The 12,183-nt window shown below is 41.1% G+C and overlaps 1 protein-coding gene across 4 annotated transcripts in view; it reads right to left on the bottom strand.

Moving 5' to 3' along the window:
- Nucleotides 1–12,183, bottom strand: part of SBF2 (SET binding factor 2) — a 1,701,375-nt gene that overhangs the window by 188,062 nt on the left and 1,501,130 nt on the right. For all 4 annotated transcript variants that reach the window (XM_069223624.1, XM_069223621.1, XM_069223622.1 and 1 more), the window contains one exon: nucleotides 5,949–6,076. In XM_069223624.1, coding sequence (XP_069079725.1) covers nucleotides 5,949–6,076 — 128 coding nt within the window. The remainder of the gene's footprint in view (nucleotides 1–5,948; nucleotides 6,077–12,183) is intronic.

The following is a 12,183-nucleotide window of genomic DNA, read 5'->3' as shown; positions in this document are numbered from 1 at the left end:
TAGCAGCTGCCATAACAGGATTTTGTGGTGGGTTTCATGACAGTAAGAGGATGTCTGACACTTAAGTAGGTAAATAGAAGGCCTCTAGTTGACATTGCTCTTTGTCCACACGTATCTGTGGAGTGAGAGGACTAGGGTGAGGGATCAGAGCACCCTGCTGCTAAAGCAGGTCCACTCTTTTTGGATAGGAACAGAAAGATGAGTGTCGAAGGCCAGCAGATTGGTGCACCACATACTCCTCACCCAGTCTTGGGCACTGGCGCCAAGGTGTGGTTGGTCTTCTCACAACTTCTGAAGGACTCTTATCAGAAGGAGGATTGTTCGAGAGCCCAAATGGAATCTGAACGCAATCCAAAGCAATCACCCAGGACACTAATCAGGGGAAGTGTATAGTAGAAAACCTGGGACACTTCCTATTAAGGGCCGTGGCAAGGAAACACATGGACACTCTAAAACCGTAGACGATCCGTTCTGTCACTTTGGGGTGACAAGCCCACAAAGCCATCACAGCTGGCACCCCTACATATCTTGAAAATAAGCTCGCCAACTCTAGTGACTTGTGGCAGGCCTGCAGCCAGGACACCATAAGACTGCAGACTAAGAAGTGTTAAAAAAACTAAGCAGAAAGCTATTTCCATCTATGCTTCCTGGATTTGGAACAACATTCCCATATCTATACCAACTGTCTCAAAGATGTTCCAATTTAGTAAAGCACTGAAGATGCATCTCTTTAAAGAACACCAAATCATGATGCACAATGCAGGAACAGTCCACTTCTATTTCCAGAACCCAGTTACCTTTCCAATCACTTGCTGATTGTATGCTTCTCTTTGACCATTCACAATGCTCTGCTGCCTTTTGTCTAGGTATGCGCTATATAAATACCAAATAAATACATACATATGTGTGGTCCGAGATGTGATCTTACGTGAAGGGTGCCCACATGATGCTCACAACTGGGAAAATGCTCTGTTGCAGAGCCCATGTCCTCAGTTGTATTGCCTCCCCACTCAAAGGCCAAGACCCCACACCATCCTGTGTACTGATATAAGGAGGGTGGTTGTGTTGTCCAAGAGAACCTGAATGGTTCTCTCTGAGATGGAATGAAAGGTGGCATTCAGGGCAAGGTGAACTGCCCACAGTTCAAGCACAGAAACCAGTCCGGTATGACCCACAAGCCCTTCTCTGTGATGTCACTCAGATAAGCACCCCAGCACAAAGACAAGGTACCTGTAACCATAGTAGCCTATGAATACAGGGACAACCCATTAAGAGATTGGAGGTGCACATCTTCTAGCGCAGATCTGGAATATCACTGTTGTAAACCCGCACCCAAGCCAAGAAATTATCCTTATTCTGAAGCACTGTTTTGTCAGTCATCACTGGAAGGCCCTCATATGACATACAGTATGCAGCCCCAAAATGATGCATGAGGCCCGTCAAGTCTAACAGCTGTAAGAACTGCAGGACCGGGATTCGTATCTGAGCCAGAAACAACAGAATTAAATCCCAGTTGTTTGCAAACCTCTGAGTGTAAGGAAAAGCTGATATACAGGTTATGTTTAGCACTACCATTTAAGGTAAACCTCTGTGCAGGGTCAGCCTTCTGGACTTAAGTTGGTGGTAAAGCCAGAGTTGTGCAGAAGGGTCACAGAGCACTGAAGATTGCTGGTGACAAATTCAGGGGACTCTACCTTCGCCAGCCAGTCATCAACCTCCTTCGTGGAGTCACTGCCGCCACCACCACCAGCATTATGGTGAATATTTGTAGCACAGTTGTTAGTTCAAATGGAAGAAAAACAAACAAAGGACTAAGAACCTATAGTGAACCTCAGGTAGCACCTGCCAGTCCCCTGAACTTATCCCGTTGAATGAACAGATTCAAGATGTAAAGATCAAGAATGGGTCTGAGGCCTCTGTCCTTATTGGGGAACAAGAAATATAGGGAGTAAAATCCTATGCCTCTTTTCTCCAATGGCTCCATCTCTATTTTGATTGGTTGTAATAATTCCCGCTGAAGGGGCAGCACCCTGGAGAAGCTCTGAAGCTTCCTAAACTGTGTTGTTTCACCAGTCATGCCCAGGAATCGTAGTGTGGTACAACCATTTATAAATCACTCCATGCAGGAGTCATCACTCTTTCCAAAGAGCTGCTTGCCATTAAAATGACATGTGCATTTAAGTCACTTTGAAATCTCCTGAGAAGTCTGTGGAGCACATACATTCGTAGCAGCAAAGAGGAATGGCCACGACCATAGATCGAGTCACCATATCTGAGGAGTACAAGCTGCACTTTAGCATTTGTCTGTCCAGATCTGAAAACAGATTTGCCATGTGGTCAGGAAACATGATCTTCCACAGAACATGAAAGTAGCGGGCAAAAAGACACATTGCATTATCCATGCAAAGAGCTAAATTGCCATAGGCGAAAACGTTTGGGCCTATAGAGTCAAGCCTCTTAGGCTCTTGGGCTGGAGGGAAGATATTAGGGTTCAGTTTAGCAAAAGAAGCTTGAACCACCAGGTTCTCTGGAGAAGGGTGTGACAATAGAAATACTGGTCGTTAAGTGCAGGTGTGTCATCACAGAAAATATTGAAAGACAGCAGAGATTCAGACACCGCAGAAAATGGCTGCAAGATTTCAGCCAAAATGTTGGACTTTGTCTCAGTGGTTGGAGAGGATAATTTCAAGACCTTTGCAGGTTTCCATACCACTGAAGTGAATGAACTGACTTCCGTTGAAGGAGGCCCAGAGAAGTACTAAATAGCCCACTGTGGATAGGTATCAAGGCTACTAATATTCTGGCAACAAGCCTCCATCAGTATTGTGAGAGAGGAGAAGGTTATCAGTCTCAGAGTTATCATTTTCTGTGCGCCCATAGCATTGTCTATCATAACTAGAGCATCACAATCCGACCAGAAACGTTTCTCCATTAAAACAAATCTTTGGGCTCTAGAGAGGTATTCTGATATTACAGGCAGAAAGGATGCAGTTCACCACTGGATAATATCTCCTGATTTTGAAAGTCCTGATTATGAAAGTGAGAGTGGCAAAGAAATCGGATCCATGGGTAGTGCCGGTAAAGCATTTGCTTCTTTGAGAACTATGCAGAGGCTGAAGCATGTAGTAGTGTAGCCCAGTGGCATCGGGGTCAGGACCACCAGAATTGCCAAGCCAGGAGGAACAGGCCCACCCGTTGGGAAGGCACCAAGATCCTAGCACGGCTTTCGTGAAAATGTCAAGGAAGCCCTTACTAGCGGTCTCAACCTGTGCATCGCCTTACATCTTGGGCAGGCGAAGTCACAGCTGAAGTCACATGGCGCCACTTGGCACAGCTGGAGAGATATTGCTGGGGGGAAAGGTTTTTGGATCCAATTTGGTACCTGAAGCCACAAATATGCAGGAAGAAAGATCCACCTGAACAACATCTTTTTAGTACCCAATAAAATGACACACACCAGTCAAACTTTTCAAAGGTTCAATAGGTTTGGCATTTTGAACCACTTTCAACACCCTGATGGATACACTATAAAATAATTATTAGAATGGTGGGATTGGATCTGCTAGCCACATCAGAACCTCCTACGTTTGTTTCTCTGTATACTTGCCTAACCTTTAGATATTCTTCAGTGCCCTAGTACTTTACCAAACTTTTGAGGGTTAGGAGGGACGGCTTGGGACAGGCAATGTGACATCAGGCTGAGCCTCTAATTAACAACTCACTGTTTTACAAGACCCATGTTGGAGGAGCTCATCCTTAAAGCTGCCCATTACAGAGCACAGCTGCACTACTTAGACTCAATCATTCTTAATTAGGACAGGAGGGATGAGGTAGACTTGTGTCAGGAGTCAATGGAAGTCTGGATGCAAGCCTTGTGTAATGGGAAGCCTTCTACAGGTATCTTTTAACGTGGTGTTGAAACACAAAATTGCTCAGCACGGTTAACATATTTTTTGGCTTTAAAGAACCTTTCCATGGACAAGTTAAACCAGGGGGGTGGGTTACTGGGAATAAACAATCTAACCCTGTTTCGGTTATGATCTATTGAGGGTACGGAAATGAACCAAGAATTTATCAGATACCAGAAATGGCTTTTGCCACTCCTGCCTGGATTGCTTGATCACAGCAATTTAAGTATCACCCCAGGCTGAAAACTGTGTTGGGGATCCAAACTTCATATCACCAGATGGACTGCAACTATTGGAGACACCAGAATGAAGCATTCTCATAGTTGCCAGAAAGTGGGATCCCTGCAGAGGTGGATAGTCTCCAGCCACCCTTTTTACAGGACTTGTAAAGAATTATCTCTTTCATGATGAACATATTTCCTAGAAAGAGTAAGAGAGCTCCAGTCCTGAGTTTTTTTCTTTTCAGCACTCATTTTTGTTCATTACTGAATATTATACACTAAACTGAAATCACAGCAAATGTTTTTCCTATTTGGAGGACTCTGGCTTGGCACCCATCCTTGAAAGACCTAAATTATCCCATTCTTGTGTTGGTCCTTCAATCTCTCTCAGAGGCCAGAGAGAACCACACGATTCAGCGGGAGAACCTGTGGTGCAAGGGCAAGGTAGGTTTCAGGAGAATAGAGGCTGGCCATGCCATTTGAGATCTGCTAGCGGCATTTAGAATGCTAGGACTGATTTTGTGGTCTGCAAACACGTCTAGTGAATCTATTGTTACACATTTACACCTAACACCTGTTTAGAGAGCAGTGGTACGCACAATAACAGGACTTTGAAACAGCACAATATGCAGATTAATGCAAATTTCATTTACAGCACAGGTAAACAAATTGTAATGTCATCTAAGGTACCATCATGAACACCCACCGCATTTCACCACTCCTGGTTTTTGCTCTTACTTGAGCGAGCCCTTAGTTTCTTATCTTTCATCCTGCTTATTTGAGATGAGTTACTATGGGCAGAGATTTGTGTCTGCCACAGTCTATACACAAGCAACTCCTGTCAGGTTGCAGTTTGAAAAAGATGAAGAAAAGATTAAATGAAAGCCCTGGCATTTTATATTCTTTACTATCTGATCAGATTATGTTGCTTTGTGATGCCGCTGGGTAAAAGTAGGTATTATTATAGAATAAAGTAAATATTTTCTGACTGCAGGTAACAAAATGGATGAACTGTGCAGCCCACATTGGTAGCTAATCAATAATGACCTGCAATTTTATTTCCAAAATCATCCAGAGATTGTGGTGAAGAAATACACTGGATAATCCAGCCTTGTTTAGGGCCAGCTACAGCACGAACATCAATCTCAATACATAAACATCAAGTAATAATAATAACTTGCTTTTATAAGTGCTACTATTACTGACTGAATTGTACTTTGGCTTCCTGATCATGAAAGACTGCTCTGAGCATGCTAGAGTTTGAATTGGTGACCTGTAGGGGTCACCTACATACACATGCATGCATAGTCACAACCCAAACACCCACCCTGAAAAAAGACCCAACCAGCAAATATGCAAAAAGTGCTCAACTCACTGAGTCATCTTGCTGAACTACTGTCCATATTCAGGTCCTTGGGATGGGTTTTTAATAATTAAGGAGAAAGGGCAGGAAATGGTAGAAAAACTGTGCCAGAGGCTGAACATAACAGCCAACAAAGGTTTGTAAGGTACGATTATCCAGTATACCTATTATTATGATAACATATTGTGGATCAGACAGAAGCTTTGATAGCCCTTAGTTTGGTAATACCATAACAACTCTAAAACTCCCCAATCAACAGAAGTACAAATAAATTGAGTCTTACACTCAGCAAATATTAAATCATGCTTAATGTTAACACATAATGACATCAAATGAGCAAAGAAACGTACAACTGTGAATTAAACAGGCACAAGAAATGATTCATCCGCAGGTGAGCATTTGAATAAATGTAAGACATATACTTTTAAGAGTTATTGTATATCATTTATATCATACCTCTACTTCTGTTGGAGCATAGAGATAATTGAAGAACACTGAACACTTTTTGTGCATTCTGTCAATACATTCCCATATGCAAATTCCCTTCTTGGAATGTTTATCCCCTTTATCATCGAATAACGTTCCTAAAATAATGATAGATCAAAACATCATAATAAAACAGAATGCTTTAAAACACTTGAAACTGCTGCATTATAACTGAAAACAAACCAATATAAAAATAAACCATTAATTTCCCAAAGATGGTGGTTCTGTTTTTTTAAGAAGACTGGACTCATGATTCTGTAGATTAATGTGCATAATGCTGGCATCTTCGAAATCACACTACTGTGATACTAATTTCAAATTAATTTTCGGTAAAATTTCTGAGCTAATATCTTTATTACCTAAACTATACTTACCCATCGCCAATAAATCCATACATCTTTAATATGCTATGTTCTATTGTAGACTTTGTAAGTCAATATATCTATTATTACGAGAGTATAACGTTACAGAACAATACCAAAGTTAAGCAAACACAAGATTTTTTTGAACGCAACAGCCTTGGGCAAACATGGATTGTTATTATGTTTAGAAGCTTACATTTTATGACTCCTCCTGTCTTTCTACTGGTGCAGCTACTGCTTAGCTTATCCCCATCTTGGCTTGGGCCCTGCACCACCAGACTAATGGTTGGTCACACATAACTCAAAGTGACATCCAAAGAAAGCAATAACATTAATGTGTAGAGTTTTATCATAAAATGTGGATAGAAAACTTTCTTTCATTTTTCCACTGTTTGTTTTCATTTTTCTGAACCAGAGTTTTTAACAAGAGTTCTACCACTAAATTGTCATACTAAGAAATCTCAAAACACCACGGATCAAAGAGAAGGTGAATCTTCCGTTTTGTAAAGAGCATGGATAAAGGATGCCAGACAGTTTCAGAGGATCATTGAGGAGGTGCACCTTAAAGTGATCTTCCCAGGATCCCAGATTTTTGCTGGGAGTTTGGGGGAGGGGGGGGAACCAGAAAACGGGTTTCACAAGAGATAATTCAACGAGTAGATCATAGCTCCTGTACTACAAAGAAAAGGCCATTGTGTATTCTGCTGTAATGCCTGCCATGTTAATTAAAAAATATGTGGTCAAGCATATTTTCTGGAGAGCAGTGGTTGTCATTCTAGACACATTACTTGTTACAAATGGCAATCTCAATTCATTCCAGTTTGGTGATAGTAAACTATTGTAGCCAAAGAGAAACCAATTATTGTAAATGAGAAATAAAAAGTGACATACCTGCAAATGACAAGCTAACAATAAAGGCAAATGGGAGTTTACACCAACAGAAGTTCAAAAGCCCTTGACAAAGAACAAATTCTTCTCTAAAGGTCTTTAACACAAGTCTTACAATCTTGCACAAAAATATATTTAAAATAACAAAAATAATGTATATGTATTAAAACTAAAATAAGAAGCAAAGTTGCTTGTCAGTAATCCTAGCTCTCTTTTAAGAAAATCTCCATGCAATCATAAGCACAGAATTATCCAATTCCCCGCACGGGATCCTCGGAATACATATATTATTTATTTTTTTACAAGATATTAATTTATAAACTTTTCTTTAAAAAAGAATTTGTTATAAATAAAACACTTTTTGATACCCTATTACAGGCTACAGTGACCAATTTGCATTTATTTTGTTTACAAGAGATACCAATTTTAATTTTTAAGAGATCCACTGTATAAGTATAGTGACAAGTTAAAACCTCTTTCACAAGTGTTTTTAAAAAGACAGTGAGTAAAATGCAGGGCAATGGAACTAAACAGGCAGCACTCTAGAGAAGCTAGAAAACATTCACAGCTCCATTCAGGAAGCACACTCCACCATGATCCCACCATGCCATTTCAAAGGCAGTTGCTTGTCTTTCTTTTTTATTGGAAACTTAGGATACTGCCCTTCAGGCAAACTATCTGTTTCTTCTTTCACTGGGGTGGTGGGGGAGGTGGGTAGAGGAATGTGAGTCGCCTATGATTTCAATGTCCTCATGAACACTTTGATCTTATGGGGCAATGTGTAGGGTTCATGGGAGCATATGTTTTGAGTTCTTTTTACTGGTAGTGTAGATGTAATTGCCTCTAAGAAAGCAGCCTTCCAGCTAACATCCTTTAAGGAGGCCTAAATTCTAGATTAATTTCAAAGGGAAGCTAATGAGTTGCAAGTTTTCAAAGGGGAGATGGTGCCCTAAAGGAGAAAACACTTTAATGCTTTCTAGAAAAAAAAACTATAGAAGAGACTCTGAACACAGAGGATTGAAAAGGACATTTTCTGTAAGCTGTATAAATAGCAAGATGTGGCACTGAAGAAGAGACCTTTAAAACATACTTGGCCAAATAAAGTAGGTAAGGAAGCACAACCTCTTCCTTACACATCATGCAATCAATGTTTTTCTCCACAGATCAGATGCAGAATCCCTTACACTTGAAATCATAGGAAATATTTTTAAAAGGCAGCTTGAGTTCCTTTGAAATTGTCCATACACTCTTGAGAAAGGTTCCTGTGACCATACTGTCTGAGTTCAGAAGACATGCACCAAACTCTAGGGTAGAAGGCTGGGATGCAGGGTCTGTCCCTTCAACCTGTGGTCTGTAAGGACAACTCCTGTGTGGTGGTTCTGACAGGTGAAGATCAGTAAAATCTGATAGGTGAATATCAGTGAGGCACCACTGGAATGGCCACTCTTAGTTACAAGTATGATCCTTCCTCTGGAGTACATCCGCTTGATGAGGGGTATTGAAGAGAGAACACATACAAAACGTTTCCTAATCAGTCAACCAAAATTCCCCTTGGCTTCTGGATGTTAATAACTGGAGGCAAAGTCTGGTTTGCTGTGTCTGCAAAACACATTCAGCTGAGGATAGCCCAATGTGTAGATCACATCACATACCAAGTTGTTATGACTATCTCTTGAGAGACTTTGTCGAGTGAATCTGCCTCTGCATTTTTCACACTTGGGAGGTAAACAGCTGCGATCTGAATGTCTCTGGCTGCCAACCATTTTCGGATTTTGTCTATGCTTCAAGGGAAAGGAGCCTGGGTATTGTAGCTCCCACTTGTGGAGGTAGTGAATTATTCTTACATTGCTCATGTGCACAAGCAAATACTTTGTCTTTATTGCTAGAAGATAATAATTATGAGTGAAGTGGACTTCTCTCCATTCCAGTAGATTAATCTGGTACAGCCCTTTTTTAGACCATGTCCCTTGGACCTGAGAGTAATTTGCCTGGGTTTCCCAGCTCTGTAGAGTTGCAACTGTGACAGCTGTTTGAACTGCAATGTGGTAGTAAAAAAAGCACTCCTTTCAGCAGGTGTTGTGCATCACCATGGATATTATGGTGTTAACTGTAGCTGTGTTCCCAATAGTCTGAGGACTGGCACAACTGATTGCCCAGATACTGTTGGAGAGGTCTCATGTGAAGTTGAGCATAAGATTTCAGAAATATGCATCCCAGATATAGATCCCAAAAAGGAGGCTATCTGAGGAACAGTGGCCTTTGCATCTCCAAAAGACTCTGACATTTAATTGGACAGAAAACAAGCCTCACTGAAGGATACACTGTCGCCTCCTGAGTGGCCAGCCCTGATTGAGGTAGTGGATGGAGTAGAATGTCGTTGACATCAATTTTGCATAAGTGACTTGTAGGCTTAGCAGTTTCAGACTCAAAACAGTTTTCTAATAGTGTTACATAACTACGTGAAGGATTGGTTAACTCAGCTGCCTAGATAGGATAGATGAACATTTTCGTGTGTCTTAGGTAAGCTGCAATGACTTTCAGGCACTTAGAGAAGGTTCCTTTCTGGGCTGGATTTCAATCCCAACAAAAGGATCTTGCATTGGTAGTAGTTCTCTCCACAAAAACCTTGGGAATTTTAGATGTTTCTCCACTACTGGAATATGAAAATAGGCACTGTGTAGGTCTACAAAACACAAAGTTCCCTTAATGTAGATATGGGTAGGTATGAGGAAATGCAATAATTTTTAATGTCTTAATCTTTATCCATTTGTTTGCCAGTTTCAAGTTGAGGATAGATCTGAACTCTCTCAATGGTATTCAGAGCATAGCCATTTTATACAATATTCTGCACGTATATGCCACTTGTTATTTTTAGCCACTTCAAGATGGTTTGCGATGCTTCCCCAACTGCAGAAGGTGATAGAAGACAGAGTAGTCCTCACTGTTTAGCTCAAGGTTTTCATATAGCTGTACATGGTTGCTTGTCTCCTCAAGCTTTTGTTAACATGTTAGGTTGGTAATACTGGAAAGTATGTCGCTGCTGTAAATGTTAGGGCCACTAAGGGGTCTGAACTGTCTCTTGGGGGAGACAATGTTCAAAGTATCTACAGTGAAGCTGTCTGTATTCTTCCCTTTTCACCGGACTGACTGCAATAGCTTCCGACTCTGTTTTCAGCTGCAGGAATGACTATATGGTTCAACACAAACATTCCCTCATTCCGAACCACTTGATAGTCCTTTATGTCCCCACATGGGAGTTTCTCAGAGAAGTGATGTTTGTAATGAAACCAAGAAGGATCTATGATGCCTGGCTAGTAATACTGTAGCACAAGCAGCTTTCACTGCTGTTGCTGAGCTCCCACGCACCTTTGTCACCACTGATTCTACTTTTTTACTTTCTTTCTCCGGAGGTACAGTGGAGGTTAGAGCTACAGCATATTATTGCCTTGCAACTGAGATTATAACAGTACCTGGTCGGAAAGTCTGTCTGGAGAGACAGCAGTTTTTGCTCAGGTGGTTTATACTTCTTAAACAAACTACCAGAGCAGACATGCTAGAAAAAGTGGTCAGAAAGAGCTACATCACTGATTCCTATAAACCAGTGAGCAGGGTAATAAAGATCTCGAAGCATGTTGGTGGTGCAAAGTCTCCAAATCACAGAATTCAAAGCCGGTGGTGCTGGAATTGAAATACCAATCTTGGAAGCTCAACTTTTTGGAACTTCAATTAGTTCATTTATTATGTACATCTATGACCAGAGAAATCAGGACAAGGTTATTGTATTGGAGAAGCAGAATACAAACAAATCAACAAAGAGGAGGAATATATAAAATGTGGCCCATGATGAGTGGAGTGCCTCCTGGAGTGACAAGACTGGCACCTTCACCTCAAATGGGCCAATACCAACTTGACGACTGCTATCTTCAGTTTGATGAATTATCACCTTGGTGGGGATCTAATTGGATATGCTACTGGAGGCGCTAGTGACATTAGATGTGGCATAACTGTAGTTATCACAGGTGACACAGGTATTGGAGGGACAGGAACAAAAGAGGAAGAGGCTAATTACAGTTCAAAATGTTCTTTTGGATGGTATGTTCTCGAATACTCAGAAACCAATTTATTAGGATCTCTTCTCTGCTTTAACTTGAACACCCAGTTTGCTGATGAATTGAAGGATTTGTCTGGTGGTGTGTCTTTCAGCATTGAGGGTGCCTCCACATCGATCCATGTCTGGGCATTTGCTTCAACATCAAGGTTGTCTTCGACACTGAGCAGTTTCTCAATAGTGAGCAACGGTTTATGAGTGAATCAGTAATATTTACGGCACTGCCATAGTCGAGCCTTGATTGAATAAATAAAATCATCACAAGAGTGTGAAGGATGATCCTCAAGGTAAGGTAATAGAGTTAAGGCTTTTAATCGCGAAAAGCATATTTTGACGATATTAATCGCTTGGTCTTCAAGCATGAGATTTGAGTTAATGATAATATCACGTTTTGCACTGCTTTTGAAATATTTGGACATAATCCCACTTCTGGAGGTGAGTCAACCAAGCTAGCTTTATGTGAACAAGCAAAACCTTAGTTTTGTAGGGCCTTAACTCGAAAACATTTCCGCCATCAGCTATCTTGTGCACTGAAGGTAGTTCAGTTCAGAGCAAGAGAAGCAGTTTAGATCCCAAACTTTCTTCAGACTGAAGAGTAACCATGTATCACTGACATCCATATAGCAGAAACACCCATTTGATGGAGGCTGCAGCCAAACCCTCATATAAACATTGAATAGTAAGGGAGGTAGATTTGATACTTGTGGAACACCATTTTTAAAGACTGTACGGTTGGCCTAATATGTGGGGGAGGGCCACTTTACTGGCACCTCATTTGCAGAAAAGATTTTAGGCAGATCAGAGGTATGCTGCAGATACTGATTTTCTCAAGTGGTGGGATCAGGAT

This window comes from Pleurodeles waltl, chromosome 3_1 (genome assembly GCF_031143425.1).
Source record: "Pleurodeles waltl isolate 20211129_DDA chromosome 3_1, aPleWal1.hap1.20221129, whole genome shotgun sequence".
Taxonomy (NCBI): domain Eukaryota; kingdom Metazoa; phylum Chordata; class Amphibia; order Caudata; family Salamandridae; genus Pleurodeles; species Pleurodeles waltl.
This window is presented reverse-complemented; position numbering and strand designations above follow the sequence as displayed.